Consider the following 19,472-nt stretch of genomic DNA (forward strand, 5'->3'; position numbering starts at 1 on the left):
TTTTTGTTGAATATTTTAATGCAAGCACTTTATACACTTTAAATCAATATGCCCCCATGCACAGAAACAACATCTGCTCAGCATTCCATATTGCCACTTTTTGCTTTTCATGACAGGTAACAATCAATTCATTTAAAGACCCCCTGGTTTTCAGCATTCATAGTGACTCTGGCAAGCAGCCTTGAAATCTGATGCAAAGCTTCTTAGTCACTTGTGAGAACCTTCAGCACAGTTGCGACATATGCGTCATCAGGGGGTGGTTTCCTTTGGCTTCCAGGCTGCAGGAACCTCTTTATAGTGGGAAGATTGCTCACCTTTGCTTTAAAAGCCTAGGGCAAAAATTACAAAACAAGACAAAAATGAAGAAATGTTTATATATATATATATCAACAGAATAGCTTGTAGTGTATAGACTAACATCCTTCTAAAGGATATTTGAAAATACAACCTGAAGAGTTATTTAGTAAGGAATTAGGCCAATATACGTTAACCAACCATCAGAAAGAGAGACTCGTTGTCCTGCACATAAAAAGCTAATATCTGATCCACATAGTCTGATTGCTGCTTCCCCCTGAATGGATGCCACTCTGTGGCGCTAGCATCTAAATATGGCAAACAGGTTCACTCCTATTATATGGAAAACAGATGCTGGAATCAGCTGCAGCTGCATAGGTGGAAGCCTCTGGGCATTGCTGGAGCTATGTGGGGATTTCCCTAGGGTACATCTTCTTGAGTACATGTTTTTCCTCAACCCCCAACTTCCCATTTATTGTAAAGATGGGGGAGAAATTTGGTTCGATTTGCATTTTACGAAGAAAGTGCATGATTCACGTTTCATGAAGCAGGAAACTGAAACACAGCTATCCTTCAACATTTGCACTTCCCTGCATTTTGCTCCCCAGTTCTCCAAATTAACCTTTTCCACAAAAATGTATATTAGGAGAAAGGGCACAAAAATCTCCTATAAGTGAAAATGACTTCCCCCAAACGATTTATATTAGGGCAGATTACTTGCAAGGTAAAGCTAAAGATACCCCTGACCGTTAGGTCCACTCGCGGAGGACTCTGGGGTTGGGGCACTCATCTCGCTCTATAGGCCGAGGGAGCTGGCGTTTTTCCGCAGACAGCTTCCAGGTCATGTGCCCAGCATGACTAAGCCACTTCTGGCGAACCAGAGCAGTGCACAGAAACGCTGTTTACCTTCCCGCCAGAGTGGTACCTATTTATCTACTTGCATTTTGACGTGCTTTCGAACTGCTAGGTGGGCAGGGGCTGGGACCGAACAATGGGAGCTCACCCCATTGCAGGGATTCGAACCGCTGATCTCCTGATTGGCAAGCCCTAGGCTCTGTGGTTTAGACCACAGCGCCACCTGCGTCCCTACTTGCAAAGGTTAGGCTAAATTGGATACAATGATTGGTTCCCCTGTCTGAAATCATGGAGAAATGGCCATTCGGTGTAGAGAATACTGAGCTAGATGTACCAAAGGTCTGACTTCCTATAAGGCAGCTTTCTAGAATCAATTGCCCAGAAATGGAATCATTATAGTCCCTTAACAATAGCTTAGCCTTAACTGAACTCTATGCACCTCACTCCAGAGGTCTGAACAAACACATTGTGCGGTCAAGCAGAGTCCCCCAAAGCCCCAGGCAGCCCCCGAGCGGAATGATGACACAAGACCACGTTCTATGGGATTAAAATTGGCCACAACTTTATTAAGCATTCAGATGTAGGGAGACCTTGGCTCAGGCATTGGGCGTATATGCTTCCCAGCCCCCAGCCCCCAGATCTGGGTAATTTCAGGGTTATCCAGCATGTGTGGGGGTTGGGCTAGCTCTGGAGAACATATGTTCAAGCATATAGCCTGCCCCCCCTCGATTGCAGCCGCTGGAGAGGGAGGGCAATGCCAGCCTATTGCGTATGGTCAATGCCTACCCCTTAGCCCCATTTACAGGAACCCTGTTATCGCCACCGCAATGGGGGCAGGGGGTCACCGCCCCACCCCACCCCTATTTATGTAGATGACTAAAGGATTCTGCCCAAGGCCTGCATCCGCCAAAGTTGTGACGAATTGCTACGGGAAAGGCGAAACCTGTCAATGCAGGGGAAATTCCTTTCCGGCCCTTCAACAGCAGCCTTGTCGTAGCAGTGCCTGTGTGCGTGTACACCTGTGGAAGAAAATAACCTGTAATGCAATCATTAATTTTTTGGTAGTGGATGGTGGGAAAGCTCTGGAGCCATCAACTGCTTCCCAAGAATGTCTCTGCTTCAGCCGTGTTCAAGGTAAGGTTACCTCCTCCTACCTATCCAATCCCCCCCCCCCCGGCAATGCCTCCCCGAGCTGGATTGGACAGGTAACTGCGTGGGTGGAGACCACCAGGATCCAGCCCAGGAAGGCAGCACTGGCCTCCGAACTTCCAGGGCTGCCCCAGGGATCCCAGGGGGCTGCGCGTGATCGCACAAAATGCGCCTCCCCTTTTATGTGGGGAATGGTCATTCTGAAATATACTGAGAGCAGAATTCTGCATGATGCACTCTACCAACAGTTTACCTGCAGTTGAGGGAAGGATTCAAGAACCTCAGCTTTCTTCTCCTCTGCCATTAAGATTGCCTCAAGCAGCTGTATGTCTGCCCAGCTGAGGCAATTGCCAACAAGAAACTCTTGTCCATCCTGTTTCAGGGCCTAGAAAACAACAATAAAGAACGTGCTTGGTTTGGGTAAAAGGTACTCTCTTACCTTAAAATGTACTTTTAACTGCTGAGAAATGGGGACAGTGTGGGACATTTGGGGGACTTAAATTTAAATATCATATAAGCCAAATAAGATGATAACCGCTCCAAGCACCTTTAATAAACTAACACTGAGGGTGCCCGGCACACATTGTGTGTGTGTGACATCGTGCGTGCAATGCAAGCTGTTGCATGACATCACAACGTCTGGAAAAGGGCAAATGCTCTGGAGGAGCTGGCTGCTGAAGCTACGATGCATGCTGGGCCCCCTCAACATTGACCCCTTTCCAAAAAATATTGAGGGGGCGCAAAACTCATCCGCCCCCTAGAGTTGGTGCACCTGGACCCCAGGAAACTTTGGGAGAAGGCATGACTGTTTAAAGTTGCACAATGCTGCCTTAATTGTATAGCACAGATGAAGCCTCACTCTATAGTCAAAGAAGTCTCAGGTCACATAGTAAAACCTGTCTGATATCTTCAAAGAGCTACAAAAAATATGACCTGTGCCATTAGTCCAAGTCATCATTCTCCAATGAGGAACCTTTCAGATATTGTTTGGCTACAGCTCCCAACATCTTTGACCATTGGTGATGATGGCAGAGGCTGATAGGAATTGTAGTCCAAAAATTCTGGAGGACACCGAGTTGGCACAGGCTGATCCCAAGTAGCTCATCTTTGGGTACCCCCATCCCTGATGTAGCTACAAGTAGGAATCTTTGGTGCCATACCTTTTCGTAGACTGGAAAGTACCTGGTAGTGGCCTTCTCCAGGATGGAAGCAAGCTGCTTCTCCTTTTGCTCAGGTGGAGAAAAGGGATACATCATAAACATCCCCATCAGGTCCATGGTTCCTTCCACATACATGTCAATGCTGTGAGGACAAGGCAGGCAAGGGTAAAGAAAATTCATCTGTTAAATTGAACTCATTGGGAAAATAGGAACATAAAAACGGGAGGTGGGTCTAACTCATGTGGCCTGTCGATCTATCCTCATGTATTATTTCAATGCTCTGAACCACCTTAGGAAGAGAGAACTGGAAGTTTCTAAGCAGAATTAGCTGAGCCTGGGAGTGCTATTTTAGGAGGAGGTAAAGGTAAAGGTAAAGGTACCCCTGACCATTAGGTCCAGTCGTGACCGACTCTGGGGTTGCGCGCTCATCTCGCATTATTGGCCGAGGGAGCCGGCGTATAGCTTCCAGGTCATGTGGCCAGCATGACAAAGCCGCTTCTGGCAAACCAGAGCAGCACATGGAAACGCCGTTTACCTTCCCGCTGTAGCGGTTCCTATTTATCTACTTGCATTTTGACGTGCTTTCGAACTGCTAGGTTGGCAGGAGCTGGGACCAAGCAACGGGAGCTCACCCCGTCACAGGGATTCGAACCGCCGACCTTCTGATCAGCAAGCCCTAGGCTCAGTGGTTTAACCACAGCGCCACCTGGGTCCCCAGCGCCACCTGGGTCCCCCTATTTTAGGAGGAGGAGAACTGCACAAATAGCTGCCTAGGGACTTGCTACCGGCTGATGGAAAGACTCTTCGCTTCCAGTGTATCCTACCTGTAGATATGTAAATAATGCCATTATTTACAAAGGCACCACCAGTCTCCAGGGTTCTCCCTCTGTCATCCAAAAGTAAGCTGAAGTTCTAAATACTACTCGTTGACACGCCAAAGTGAGACCACATAATTGTAGGATGTTTGGGAAGAAGAAGAAGAAGAAGAAGAAGAAGAAGAAGAAGAAGAAGAAGAAGAAGAAGAAGAAGAAGAAGAAGAAGAAGAAGAAGAAGAAGAAGTGCCCCTTTGCCCATTGATTTCAGTGGATCTATTCTGAGTGTGATCAACAACATTGGACATCACACACAGGACAAGCACATGCACACACATATGGGTTGGGTATTAGAACAAGTTAGACACCAAACCAGAAGCCCAAATCTTCCAGAATATATTTTCCCTGGCCTCTCACAGCTTTTTTTCTCTTTCCTAGGCAATGCAAATTTGTGAGTATGTGCAAATACTGTTAATACCACTAGAGTCTTTTAATGCAGCTATCAAGTACAGTATGGTGAATCGTGATAAGTACTATGCTCTTTCTTTCAGGTCCTTCCCATGGAGGTTATATTTCCCCGCGATGTAGTTGAGGATGGCCTTGGTCTGGACCAGCTTCAGCCCATCCATCTCGACCAGAGGGACTTGATCAAACAGCAAGTATCCATCTTTAGGAAAACAAAGGAAAAACCCAAAACAAAGTCATTGATCAGTCCAAAATCGTTATTCTGTGAGATTAAAGAAATGTGGCAAGATTCTGCCACAGTGAAGCACTTTCAAAGCTAGCATGTGGCCTCACTTTCTGCCAGAAAGCAAACAGCCAAGTGAATTTTTGATCAAGTAGTCAATCTATCATTTTGCAACACATCTCATACTCTGAATGTGTGGGCACTTTCCAAATAGACTGGAGGCTCTTCCGGTGTCAGAGAAGAAAAGCTAGCTTCTCCCTGCTATTATGACCAATGAGTCCAACATTTGACACATTGAATAAGCTCTCCTATCTTTCCTAGGTGCCATCAAGCTCACAACTTGAGATAGAAAACCACAACAAATTATTTACATGGTTTGCTTGCAAGGATGGGAAAAATCAGCTCAGCATATAGAAACAAAGTGCTGTGCAAGGACCACAACGTTAGCTCTGCAAAGAAACCAACCCCTTTTGGCTCCTCCTTTCTCTGGTGTGTTTCTCCCTCCCCTCTGCTGGTTTTTATGTGATGGTGTTTGCTTTTGCTTATTTTCCTCTTCTCTGCCCAACACCCTTTCCTTTTGAGCCACATCTTTAGACTGCTAGCCTGAGAGCAGGAACTGTCTTGTTTTTTTTATGCTCTGCAAGCCATTCTGGGAAGCTTTTTGTCTAAAAAGTAGGGTAACGATGCTTAAAATAATTAAAAGGCTTGGGTGAAAAAGGGTAAAGGTAAAGGACCCCCGGATGGTTAAGTCCAGTCAAAGGCAACTATGGGGTTGTGCCGTTCATCTTGCTTTCAAGCCAAGGGAGCCAGCGTTTTTCCACAGACAGCTTTCTGGGTCATGTGGCCAGCATGACTAAACCACTTCTGGTGCAACAGAACACCGTAATGGAACCAGAGTGGACGGAAATGCTGTTTACCTTCCCGCCGCAGCGGTACCTGTTTATCTACTTGCACTGGTGTGCTTTCGATCTTCTAGGTTGGCAGGAGCTGGGACAGAGCAACGGGAGCTCACCCCGTCATGGGGATTCGAACCACCGACCTTCTGATTGGCAAGCCCAAGAAAACATTGCTGAGCAGTAAACTTTATATCCCAAGCCCTGTTTTACATAGGATTCAAACCTCCAGCCTCCCATGGGTTCTGCAGCATTCTGAGAATCAACCACACCTTTAAATCTGGACAGATTTCTACATGCTGAGGTCATATGAGTGTCAGATCTTGGGGCCAATTTATAATCCACCACCCCCAAAGAATACACCAAGGAAACTAAAGGGAAATAAACTTATTGTTCCAAGGAGGTGCGTTACAATAATCTGTCCTATAACCCAGCTACTCAAGCCCATCTATAATTGCCTTCAAGGAAGAAATTGTATATTGCAGCCTAGATTATATGACATGCAGTAAAATTAGAAAGATCTTTTGCACTGAGGAATATTACACATTTTTGGGAGAATGTTAATTACGTTTTCCCCCCATGCAGATCTTCAGTAATGCATGTTGTATTTGTCATCTACACGACACACTCATGACACACATTTGGGCATCTTTTGTTTTATTTTGTGGGGCAGAAAGGCAGGATAGAAATATTTTAAAATATATTTATATCAATATAGATTTTACATTTACATTTTATATGTGGGAAATGCAGAGGGCGAAGGGGCAACAGCATGATTTGTGCTTTATGTGTGAAAACACCCTTGGCTGGAGCAAAAAAAAGATTCTGCTTCTTTTGCTGCTTATTGCACGCAGACATTCCACTTTTGTTCTCTGGTAAACATTTTGTGGTTTCAGAAATATACATGGGTAGAAAAAAGCTGCTCACTTGTCTGGGCTTAAGCCCCACTGAATTTAGTGGGGTTCCTTTCTGAATAGGCATATATAGGTTTGCACTGTGAGTTTACCTTTGATTAACTTCAAATACTGTTCTCTTGTTTTCAAAAATGTTTCTTCAAACTGGAAAAAAAGACAGGAAAACAGATCAAGTGATTTTTCATTCCGATGTCATGCCAGTTCTTTTTATTGCATAAAGTTACTGCGTGGCTCTTCTGTAGATACAGAAATAGCAAAGAGTGTGCTTAGGGAATCCCATTACAGAAATAAGTGCCATTGAATAAGTGCCATTACAGAAATAAGTGCCAGGGCAGTATGCTCAGAGATTACAGGCTTTGTTTTGCCCCTTAAAATGATGGTACTTCATTCCCCACTGTCTCCTCCCCCCCCCCAGAAATCTATTTGTTCTTTTAAAATAAGAGCCTCAACAATGTTCCCCTTCCCTCCAGCCACATTCAGGAATATATGCAGGAAAACCATGTGAAATCCCCATTTCTCACAGCAAGAGGGAACGCTCTTCAACCTCTTGCTGTGCTTCAAAGCGAAACACAGAATCACAGCATTTTAGAGTTGGAAGGGATCACGAGGGTCATCTAGTCCAACCCCTTGCAGTGCATAAAGTTACTGTGTGGCTCTTCTGTAGATACAGAAATAGCAAAGAGTGTGAGCTGTGAATTGGAAAATCTCCTGTTCAAAGCTCTGAGCACACAATTGTGCAAATTTCACGAGCAATCCAGTGCGAGGGGAGCTTTCCAAACAGAAGCAACCAACCTCCACTCCAGCTGCTGCTAAAAGCCACCTGATGGATTCCATTCTTCCTCTGCCTTCAAAGTACGTCAGTTTTGGTTTCCCAGACATGTTTCTAAGCTGGTGGTTTCCTGATGAGTGCCATTTAATGGGGAGAAGAGAAAGTTAAACCAGCAATTGTGCACACAACCATGCAGGTACAATTTTGCAGAACAGCTCAATTAGGTGGAGCAAAATGAAGAGAATATGTATTATGAAAAGCTGAGCATTATTGTGGTTACAACAGGGAAAAGGATCTAGAAGGATTGTCTGATTTCCAAAGACTGCAGTCCCAAGCACGCTTAAGGCGACGAACAAACTCCAGCGAACACAGTTGAACTCACACCTGAGTTAAAACATGCTTAGGCTCGTGCTGATTTCCAGGCATACAGAATGGTACAATTCCTGGATGCTGGGCTGGAGCCGAAAGTCAGCATCTACACAATTTCTAGTTTTCTCATCCCCTTCGGCGCATAAACACGCTGTGCATGCCTCCCATTATTCCCACACAGCCTTTCCCCCTCTACTCAGTCAAGGCACATGAGTGAGCTCTTGTTCTTTAGCAGGGTGGATGAAATTACAATAGGCATGCACATACAATAGGCCTCCAGTCCCTCAAAGGTGTGGCTTACTGAGTGCATAAAGGTAAAGGTAAAGGGACCCCTGACCATTAGGTGCAGTCGTGACCGACTCTGGAGTTGTGGCACTCATCTCGCTCTATTGGCCGAGGGAGCCGGCGTACAGCTTCTAGGTCATGTGGCCAGCATGACTAAGCCGCTTCTGGCGAACCAGAGCAGCACACGGAAATGCCGTTTACCTTCCTGCCGGAGTAGTACCTATTTATCTACTTGCACTTTGACATACTTTCGAACTGCTAGGTTGGCAGGAGCTGGGACCGAGCAATGGGAGCTCACCCTGTCGCAGGGATTCGGACTGCCGACCTCTGATCGGCAAGCCCTAGGCTCTGTGGTTTAACCCACAGCGCCACCCACATGGGTTAAACCACATAGCTACCCACAATACTCACCACAATATAATAGGTACATTAAGATGGAACTTGGGCTCCATTCAAGCAGCTCTTTCTTCCATTGTCCCAACATTTCCTTACCTGAGGGTGTCCATGTTTTATGTGATCTTCCATAGGGCGTAAAAGCCACTTCTTGAAAACTAGCATAATCTAGCTGATGGTCAATGCTCATTTCCATGTTAATTACTTCCCGGGGGGGGGGGGAACCACCCAGATTTTCACATGATGAAATTTAGGACAGCATTCTAGCATACAGTTTCCCCCCACCATTTAAAATTTAGCACACATGGCGATATAACAATCAAAAAGCCGCAGTTACACAACACAACAGGTAATGCAGTAAAAAGGAAAGTTTAGAATCTAAGATAGCCGTGCTAGCATTATAATCAGGAAAACAAATACAGTAATCCCCCAATCTGAATACACCCCTGCTTGAGTCTCCATCCTCCTCAATCCAGTTCATTGAAGAATGGTTCAACAAGCCATTGTTTACTGGCCCGATAATGAGCAATGTGCATGTGCAATGCACATTCACTCCTCTCTTCACATGTCCAACTTCAGTGCTTATATCCTGGCTAGTTAGACCACATTTCTCATGAGGTCTGAACTGGGAAACTGTGCTTTAATTTCTGTTTACAAAACACAATATGAAACCAGGATAGTTTCTCAGCTCAAGATCATTATGTCTGACTGAGCCAGGTCATCCTGCTTTTCTTGGCAATACCTGACACAAAGGAGAGGGGTGGAAAGAGAAGCAGTGTTGTAGTTACTATGAAGTAACTCAACCCAAGCCGAGTTATGAGCATTAGTGCTCAAAGGTGGGTGAAAACTTGATTTAAAGCAAACACTCAAATTTCAATTGTCCGTAAAATATTGGTGGATTGGACGCTGCTGTAAGATCATTTTTCTGTAAACAATGCATAGCTCAAAAGCTCTATATCAGCCTCGGTAGCGTATATTTTAAGACTGGAATGAAATCCACAGCACATCAGAGATGTTGAATGTAATTGCAAGAGGGGGGGGGAAGCAAAGAGCTTCCAGGAAACTTAGGACTTGTTAAAATCAAGATACAGTATGCTGGCTGCAAAAATTGCATATGTAAATATGTAAAGTAGTTGTTTCATTCTAATTAATAAGGTGATCAAATTATTTCACCTGAAATAAATACCACACACACCCCTTAGCTGTTTTCACATGCTGATGCCTTCATGGCAGATCATGAGGTTCAGAGGTTTGCAATTGGACCAGGATGGGTGGTGGGAAGATGTGACAAATTGAAGCACTTTTAAAATGTTTATTTCTGCCCGGCTGGCAAAGAGTTAACCCACCTCCAGCCTGACTGGCATAGAACTCTGATGGGGGCGGGACTGTGCCCGGTTTGAAAGGAGGGAGAGTCGGTTTGGTGAGTTAGGAGGGAGAGGGAGGAAGGTGTGGTGTGATGTTATGTGGTGGCTTATATGAAGACAGTTAAGAGGCTAGGAAAACTTAAAGTTAAATGTTTGACTGAGTTTATTTTGTACAACTGGAACAAAGCTAATTAATAAATGACACGTTAAAGAATCACTTATGTTTTTAACACAATAAAACTTCATCTCTGTTTTTGCCAACAAGAGGTCCGTTTGTATTTTTCCAGCGAGGTACCAGGACTCACAGCCGTGGTGACTCAAGAGAGGGCCAAACTCACCTCAGGCAGGGAGGTGGTGGTTTGTGTCCTGAAGTTACACGGAGGAGGCTTAGAAGGGTAACCTGAGGTGCCAAGAAGTTGCCAGAGTGCCTAGGGCAAACTTCTACAGTGGGGGAATCCAACTGAGGGAGACCCTTTACAGGAGGCAAGAGGTTATTCCTGGGGGACAGCCTAGAGTTTCTTAAGGTACCAGGCCACGTAGGCTGGAAGGCTCTACTTACTTAGAAACCCATCAGGAAAAGGGGTTTATTTTTGAGGCGGCAGGAGAAGAGGGTGGGTGTTTTCCCCTCTGGATTCCTGTGTCGCAGTGATAGTAAGGTAGAGTGGGACCCGGGTCGTCACATTTTTGGTGGCAGCGTCGTGATCGAAATTCAAAGCTCACGCGCCTAGTTTGGTTTGAGTCTGTCAGGATTTTCCTGTGAGGAAAATGACTCACGTAAGAAAACCCAGAGAGGCAAAAGGAGATGAAAGAACGGAAGGGGCTGAGGGAAGCCCAGGTTCTGAGGTAGAACTGATGAAACTACGAATTGAGATGGCCCGAATTGAAGCTGAGAGGGAAAAGATAGCAGCTGAAAGTGAGAGGGAAAAAGCCAGAATTGAAAGTGAGAGAGAAAAAGCCAGAATTGAAGCTGAGAGGGAAAAGATAGCAGCTGAAAGTGAGAGGGAAAAAGCCAGGATTGAAAGTGAGAGAGAAAAAGCCAGAATTGAAGCTGAGAGGGAAAAGATAGCAGCTGAAAGTGAGAGGGAAAAAGCCAGAATTGAAAGTGAGAGAGAAAGAGCTAGGATTGAAGCTGAAAGTGAGAGGGAAAAAGCTAGAATGGAAGCTGAGGAGAGAATGCAGTCCGAGAGGTTAAGGGTTCAATTAGAACAGGACAGAATGAAGCTTGAAGAGATACGTTTGCGATCAGAATTAACTAGTAGCCCAGTTAATAATGATAGTATCGCAATTAATTTAAAAAGGTTCCCCAAATTTGGAAAAGACGATAATGTCGAATCGTTTCTATTTACCTTCGAACGCGTTTGTGTGGAATTTCAAATACCTGAGGAGAACTGGATGCTTTATTTAAGACCTCAAGTTTGTGGGATACTAAGTGAAATTTATGCTGACCTGAGGGAAGAAGAGCTGTCAAGTTACCAAGTATTTAAGCAAAGGGTCAGGGTTCGATGTGGACTCACGGCTGAACAAAGCAGAAAGGCTTTTCGTGAGGCAAAAAAGGAACATAAAGAGACTTATGCCCAACTAGCTAGCCGCTTAGATAAATTACTTGACAGATGGATTCAAGGGAGTGGAGTGAAGGACTTTGATGAGTTAAAACAATTAATTTGTTTAGAACAATTTTTTAAGCAAATCCCTAGCAATTTACGTTGGTTCTTGAGGGATAAAAAACTGAAAACTGTGGCACAGGTTGCTGAGGTCTTAGACGAACTACAAGGAGATTTCAATGAAATAGCATTCCCAAAACACTCACAGAAGGGTACTCCATGGAGAAACAGAGAAAATAAAGACAGGCAAGAAAATTTTCCTGTCAGGGAATCAGTTTCTGACAAGACAGGGTCTAAGAAAATCACTTGTTTTTTCTGTAATCGTGAGGGCCATGTACGTGCCAGGTGCCCCCTGCTGGTTAAGTCGCAAACTACACCTACTGCAGCTAAACAAGTAAAACTGGTAATGCAGTCACAGGAAAATAGCTCGCCTCAGACAGAAGGCTCAGAGAAATCAGACAGTCCAGCTGAGACTACTTCTAAGGTCTTACAGGTCTGGAGGGCTGAGCAGGAGTGCAACCAAGATTACATGGAGCCTATTGAATTAAATGGTCAGTCTTTTTTAGGTTTGAGGGACACAGGAGCAGAAGTCTCACTTGTTAAATCCCAATTTGTTCCAAAGGAGCAGTACCTCAAGGGTCAGTCCTATAGTTTAAAAGGCATATGGGGCCCACATTTTGAAGTACCATTAGCTGAAGTTGATATTACCTACAAAGGATTTTGTGGCAAATGGAGAGTAGGAATCCTAAATGAATTGGAGGTACCCTTTTTAATAGGGAATGACCTAGCTAGTCAGAAGCACCGTATTCAAGTGATAACTAGGTCACAGTCTCAAGTCACTGAGAGTAATCCTCCTGCAGTTATAGAGTCACCCATAGAGCCTGGTGAGGATGAAGGGCTGATTAGCGTGCCCGTGGTCCAGGAGCACGGTGCCCAATTCTTGAGTGATCAAAAAGAGGATGAAACTATAAAAGAGCTGTGGGATAAAGCACAAAGTCCTACTGCAGAAGTAACTGTGGAGAACCCCTGCTTATTTACCACCATTGAGGGAAGACTGTATAGAATTTCTAGGAGGAGGAAAACTGCTGCTGTTTGGGAAAGGAAGAAACAGTTAGTGTTGCCAAGAGCATACCGGTTGCAAGTGCTACAAATGGCACACGACGCACCCTCAGCAGCGCATCTAGGCATTAGAAAGACTAGTGATAGAATCCAAGCAAGATTTTACTGGCCTGGGATGGGCAAAGACATCAAAGAGTATTGCAAGTCCTGTGTGATCTGCCAAAAAGCAGGCAAAAGAGCGGACAAAACGCGAGGCTTGTTACAGTCTATTCCCGTAATTACTGAGCCCTTTTCCAGAGTAGGAGTGGACATCCTCGGGCCTATCTCCAGAGTTACTAAAAGGGGGAATAAGTTTATTTTATGCCTAGTGGATTATGCTACGTGCTATCCAGAAGCAATACCTCTAAAGGACATTGATTCCAAGACTGTAGCAAAAGCCCTCATGTCGGTATTCTTAAGGCTGGGATTCCCCAAAGAAATTATAACAGATTTAGGGACATCCTTCACGTCCAAGACCATGGAAGAGCTTTTAACTCTTTGTGGAATTAAGCATGTTAAAACTACGGCTTATCATCCACAGTCGAATGGCTTGACGGAGAAATTTAATTCGACCCTGAGCCGGATGCTAAAAACCTATTCCATCAATCATCCTAACGACTGGGATGAGAGGCTGCAACACTTCCTATTTGGTTATCGCGAAGTGCCGCAGGAGAGCACAGGGTTCAGTCCTTTTGAACTCCTATTTGGTCGACAGCCACGAGGACCCCTAGACTTGATGAAAGCAGCGTGGTCAGGGGAGGAGCAGATCGACAGCCCTGATGTTGTGACGTATCTACAGGAGCTGCAGAGCGACCTTCAAGAGCTACGGGAGCAAGCTGCTCACAACTTGCAGCAGGCACAGCGTCGACAGAAGCAGTGGTATGATGCACACGCAAGAGACAGAACTTTCCAGCCTGGTGACAGTGTGCTCGTGTTAAGAACAAGACGTCGAAAGAAGTTGGAGATGTCGTGGGACGGTCCCTTCAAAGTGGTCGAGAGGATATCAGCGGTGAACTATTTGGTAGAGTTAGATGGGGAAGGGAACCGATGTAAAAACTTTCATGTAAATTTACTTAAGCCTTATTTTGACAGAAATAAGTTGGTGTTACAAGTAAAGGGGAAGATGACCCAAGGAATTCATTTAACTGGGTGGGGAGAGCTGAGGAATGGCACAACTCTAGCAGAGGCGTCATTCGATGAAAGTCTGACCCCAGAGAAAAAGGAGCAGTTAAAAATAGTCCTTGCTCAGTTTGCCCAGATCTTCTCAAACATCCCAGGGAGGACCAGCCTAGCAACTCATGTAATAGACACAGGGTAAGCACATAAGTGGGAAGGAAAACATCATAGCGGACGCCTTATCCAGGTATTTTTGAGAGGTATAGGATGGTGCAAATTATTATATGAAACGGTAATAACCCTAGCAGAACATTTGTGCTTAGGCATTATAGTCTGACACATGCCAAACATGGTTTATCTGTGTACAAGTTTATGAGATGTTAATTTAGTTGACTTTGTAATATGAATGTTATAGAATGCCTTGAAGTATTTTGGACCCCAAGCCCATTGCTTTGGCATTGCTCTAGTTAGTTAAGAGCAAGCCGACGCAATGTCTTTGTGGTGGGGGAGATATGTGACAAATTGAAGCACTTTTAAAATGTTTATTTCTGCCCGGCTGGCAAAGAGTTAACCCACCTCCAGCCTGACTGGCATAGAACTCTGATGGGGGCGGGACTGTGCCCGGTTTGAAAGGAGGGAGAGTCGGTTTGGTGAGTTAGGAGGGAGAGGGAGGAAGGTGTGGTGTGATGTTATGTGGTGGCTTATATGAAGACAGTTAAGAGGCTAGGAAAACTTAAAGTTAAATGTTTGACTGAGTTTATTTTGTACAACTGGAACAAAGCTAATTAATAAATGACACGTTAAAGAATCACTTATGTTTTTAACACAATAAAACTTCATCTCTGTTTTTGCCAACAAGAGGTCCGTTTGTATTTTTCCAGCGAGGTACCAGGACTCACAGCCGTGGTGACTCAAGAGAGGACCAAACTCACCTCAGGCAGGGAGGTGGTGGTTTGTGTCCTGAAGTTACACGGAGGAGGCTTAGAAGGGTAACCTGAGGTGCCAAGAAGTTGCCAGAGTGCCTAGGGCAAACTTCTACAGTGGGGGAATCCAACTGAGGGAGACCCTTTACAGGAGGCAAGAGGTTATTCCTGGGGGACAGCCTAGAGTTTCTTAAGGTACCAGGCCACGTAGGCTGGAAGGCTCTACTTACTTAGAAACCCATCAGGAAAAGGGGTTTATTTTTGAGGCGGCAGGAGAAGAGGGTGGGTGTTTTCCCCTCTGGATTCCTGTGTCGCAGTGATAGTAAGGTAGAGTGGGACCCGGGTCGTCACAGAAGACAATTGAATTTTCCAGCTAGAGACAACTAAAAGGGGGAAAGGGTATTTCCTTGAGGGACGAATCAAGTTATTATCAGGGGACATTCGTCTACAGCAGGAAAGTATTGGCCCACATTTTAAAAATTCCAAAATCCATAGTATTTATTAGGCCAACCAAAATGTCACAAAATATTGTGCAGAGTTTCTTGTTCTCCAGAACCCTTTATCAGCCTAGTTGGCCAACTAAGCAAGGCGAAGGGAAGAAAGAACAATTGCCCCAAAGTATGGCTCTGCATGCCTGCATCTATTAAGGAGCCTTCAGATGGAAGGTGGGAGAAGGTAACAGATACTCAAGTGATGCTCTGTCAGGAGCCGTGCAGGTTCCAGGTTCGCACAAGGCCTATCAGGAGGGAGAAACACACAGGGCTCACCCACACTTCTGCTTCTCTTGTGCCTAGAAAAGATGGGTCGGAGCAGTATTCTCCTCCTTTCCCAGAGAAAACCCGCTCTTTGGCTCTAAATTGGGGGAAATGGCAGTCCACAGAAAACCCAAAGTGCCATTTGCTTAGATTGAGCTCTAAAGAGCAGTTTTCCCCATGGGAGGAGTGGGGAGCAGCAGGAGGGACAAGGGGAAATGTGGATAAGCTTATTCCCCATCTCTGGAAATGCAAAACCCAAGCATCTCCATCCAGGTCTGACTCTCTCCCGTGCCCAATGGAGGTTCTCTGGTAGGTACCGGTAAGAAACAGGAATACAGTAAAGAGAAACGGGGCAATCTTTAGACTAACAAAGGTGGGGTTTGAGTAATTCTTCCAAAGAAATGAGAAGATGAGCCGTTTTGCATTGGTGTGGTTCAATGGTGACCACTTCTCAATGTAGAAACAGGAAAGTGATGTCATCACTGTTTCATTTTGTGCAGCCACATGCAGATTCTGCAGCCTATACTGTACAAGTTATTTGGTGTGTATAGTTGAGGCAGATGCCAGCAGCAAAGCATTTTTTCATATTTTCACGCAAAAACAACCCTGCTAAAGAGGCACTCTTATGGGTAAACAGCCTATCAGGAATCACCTGTACTGTTGGATAGGCTATCATCTTAACTGCACATGTTTCACTCTTGTATTATCTGCACCCAGGCCCATGCAGAGCTTGCATGAGACTCAGGACAGGAGACTTGTAAGAATAAAGTTATGAACTCAAACAGAAAAGCAGCTGGTCCCTAGTGCCCCCTCCCCAGCCTTAGCCCCCCCCCCAAATACCTGGGTCTAGTGTACCCAGCTGCCTTCAGCTCTGTACAGCCCTCTCTACACCTAAAAGTATGCAGAAAAGCAACATATTCTGGGGTTTTTTTTTTGTTGTTGTTGCAATGTATATGGCCATCAAATCAACAGGTGCTGTTGTATGCCTAAACCAATCCTAAAGTTGAGGGATGTTTTGCAATAGTTTAAAAGAAAAAATGTGCATAATAAATATTATTAAAACTCAGCTCCCACCCTCCCATTTTTTTAAAACAAAATGTTGGTTTCGAAGTAAGTCTTGCTGGTACTTACTTCCAGGAAAGTGTGCTTAGGGAAATAAGTGCCATTGAATAAGTGCCATTACAGAAATAAGTGCCAGGGCAGTATGCTCAGAGATTACAGGCTTTGTTTTGCCCCTTAAAATGATGGTACTTCATTCCCCACTGGCTCCCCCCCCCCCCGGAAATCTATTTGTTCTTTTAAAAGAAGAGCCTCAACAATGTTCCCCTTCCCTCCAGCAACATTCAGGAATATATGCAGGAAAACCATGTGAAATCCCCATTTCTCACAGCAAGAGGGAACGCTCTTCAACCTCTTGCTGTGCTTCAAAGCGAAACACAGAATCACAGCCTTTTAGAGTTGGAAGGGATCACGAGGGTCATCTAGTCCAACTCCTTGCAGTGCAGGAATCTTTTGCCCAGCATGGGGGTCAAACCCATCATGACTCTGAGATTGCTTTCATCTAACTGAACGTCAGCCACTCTTTATCTTAGCATCCTTTAACCAACCCCACACTTTCCCTTTTTGCCCTGGCTAATCCACCCCATGCTTTAGTCCCACTTTCTTTGCTTTCATCAATTAAAATACAATTATTTATCCCCTCCTTCCTCATGTCAAAGGCAAGGTAAAATACTCTTGCCTTGCTGCATGCAGCTTTCTGGGGTGGATATTTAACCCAATATCCACACAGCAGCGAATTTAAAGTCTCTTAGACTGCAATCCTATCCCCTCTTAACCTGGGAGCAAGTTCAACTGAACTCAATGGGGCTTACCTCTGAGTAGACCTGTATAGGATTGCACCTGTTAAGGCTGGAAAAGTTGCTTATTTCCAACCTCCAGTACTAACCTTTTGCAAAGCCGAACTTAGCTGATCTCTTTCTCCACACGCAGATAAATTGTGCCTTCAAAAGTCCTGCAGCCCAGGAAACTCCACCTACTTTGGGGGAGTCTCTTCCTCTTGTCTTACCATTCAGTTAAAAAACAAAACAAAAAGCAGAAACTTGGGCTTGGTTAACATTACTAAACTTATGTGGGCATGCACGAATAAATGATGTTCTATCTGAAACGGCTGGATTTACTGTTTTTTGAAGGTGAATCAAAATGTACCGTATCACGCATTCAAACAGGTGAGAAAGGGTCCGTTATGCTTTGTATTTGAGGGAATCCTGTGTGCAGAGCTGCACATTTTTCATGGATTTACAATGCATGATATTCATCACATGCTGATCAAAGGCTTCACACTTACCTGGGAGAAAAGCCGTAAAATGCATCTGAGCAAGCAGTGCTTGGGATTGGAGTCCACATGACCTCACTGAGCAAAATGGGTCTTAATGGATCCATTAAGGTATGAATCTGCTATGATTCCAAAGGTACTGCACCACCACAACCACCAAACAGAATTAAACCTGCAGCAAAATATGTATTTCCACCTCTGGTGAGCCAGGACCTAATGCAACTCCCTACCGCAGCTGCCCTATGCATCTCAGACTGACAGGGCCAGTGGCTTCCTGTCAGGTGTAAAGCCATACACTTCCTGTCACATCATGCATGAGGCAACCTTAATTTTCCATTTGCTTGAATTCCTGATGAGAGAATAGGAGGACCAGCTCCTGGTCTGAGGTGGCCCTGTAGGGCGAGGGTGGCGCTGCGGTCTGAGCCTCTTAGGCTTGCCCATCCAAAGGTTGGCGGTTTGAATCCCCACAATGGGGTGAGCCCCTGTTGGTCTGTCCCAGCTCCTGCCAACCTAGCAGTTCAAAAGCACACCAGTGCAAGTAGATGAATAGGCACCGCTCTGGCAAGAAGGCAAACAGCATTTCCATGCACTCTGGTTTCCGTCACGGTGTTCAGTTGTGCCAGAAGTGGTTTAGTAGTCATGCTGGGAACATGACCTGGAAAGCTGTCCATGGAAAAACGCTGGCTCCCTCAGCCTGAAAGCGAGATGAGCACCACAACCCCATAGTCGCCAATGACTGGACTTAACCACCCAGGGGTCCTTTACCTTTACCTATCATCAGGTCCCGGAGAGGTTTCCAACAGCTGACAGCTCTGGTTAATACAGTCATCTGAACAGCCATTTTTAGTCTGCATTTTCAAGAGGATCAGCTTTACCTATCCATGTGCATATATATATAGTTTTCTGGCAAGCCATGCTTGCTATCTCTCCTGATTCCTGCAGTACCTCACTTTCTGCCCTCTGGCTACTCCCACTGGAAAAGGACATAGAGCTGAAGGGGGAAGTTGGGAGAGAAGTGCTCTTTCCCACTTCCTCTTTCAGCTCTATGTTCTTTTCAGGGTTTGGGTTGGCACATGAGCCGCTGAACAGAAACTGGAGTGACCAAGAGAGTGGAAGGGGAAAGGAAGCTGATGACGGGGAGCAGAAAGTGGGGTGCCACAGGAATAAGGAGAAAGAGCAAGAATGGACTGCCAGCCATTCGATTTTTCCCCCAAGGTGCCAACCTAAAATTTGAAAAGCACATACAGCTGAAAGAGGAAATGCAAAAGAGCACCACTCTTCCAATTTCCCCCTTCAGCTCTGTGTGTGGTATTTGTTCAAGAGGGGAAAAGATTATCTCATGACAGGGGCGTACCCAGGATCAAAACTGGGGGGCAAGGGGCGGGGGCAAGGGGCGGGAGGGGAGGGGCCACAAAGTGGGGACGTGGGCGGGGCTACGGAGCCCAGGTGAAACTGACTCCGGTCTCACCTAGGTGCCGCGAAGCTTTTTGCAGTCAGATGCACCGGGGCTCCACTGACAGCACGCAGCCAGGGCGCTCACTCTGGCCCGCTGGGCTGCCCCCGGTGCACTATGGCCAGGACCCCGGCGGAGCGCGGAGCCATGGGCGAGAGCGGCGCTGCCAGTGGGGCTGGTGGGCAGAGGCGGAGGCAGAGCACAGGCCAGCGGAGCGTGAGTTTGGCGTTCCTGCCCACTCCAGCTTCC

The 19,472-nt window shown here is 45.6% G+C and overlaps 1 protein-coding gene across 2 annotated transcripts; it reads right to left on the reverse strand.

The window, feature by feature from the left end:
- LOC118082370 (glutathione S-transferase 3) lies at nucleotides 1-17,478 on the reverse strand. Of its 2 annotated transcripts, none has more exons than XM_035109808.2 (7): nucleotides 17,384-17,478; nucleotides 7,558-7,664; nucleotides 6,858-6,909; nucleotides 4,805-4,937; nucleotides 3,459-3,600; nucleotides 2,552-2,683; nucleotides 1-329 (listed from the first exon to the last, which is right to left on the reverse strand). In XM_035109808.2, exons 2-7 carry the CDS (start codon nucleotides 7,642-7,644, stop codon nucleotides 204-206), a joined length of 672 nt encoding a protein of 223 aa, XP_034965699.1. In that variant the 5' UTR covers nucleotides 7,645-7,664; nucleotides 17,384-17,478; the 3' UTR covers nucleotides 1-203. The 2 variants fall into 2 exon arrangements, with proteins under 2 accessions (XP_034965699.1, XP_034965700.1); XM_035109809.2 differs by having other exon boundaries at nucleotides 17,310-17,454.
- Between the last annotated feature and the right edge of the window lie 1,994 nt (nucleotides 17,479-19,472).

This window comes from Zootoca vivipara, chromosome 3 (assembly GCF_963506605.1).
Source record: "Zootoca vivipara chromosome 3, rZooViv1.1, whole genome shotgun sequence".
In the NCBI taxonomy this organism is placed as follows: Eukaryota; Metazoa; Chordata; class Lepidosauria; order Squamata; family Lacertidae; genus Zootoca; species Zootoca vivipara.

Excerpts from the sequence above, each read along its gene's own strand:
- LOC118082370 (XM_035109808.2), bottom strand. The coding sequence starts at position 7,644 with ATGTCTGGGAAACCAAAACTGACGTACTTTGAAGGCAGAGGAAGAATG. Across the intron at positions 6,910-7,557 it reads TAGCAGCAGCTGGAGTGGAG|TTTGAAGAAACATTTTTGAA; the intron begins GTTGGTTGCTTC and ends CTTTTTTTCCAG. Across the intron at positions 330-2,551 it reads AATCCTTCCCTCAACTGCAG|GCTTTTAAAGCAAAGGTGAG; the intron begins GTAAACTGTTGG and ends TTTTTGCCCTAG.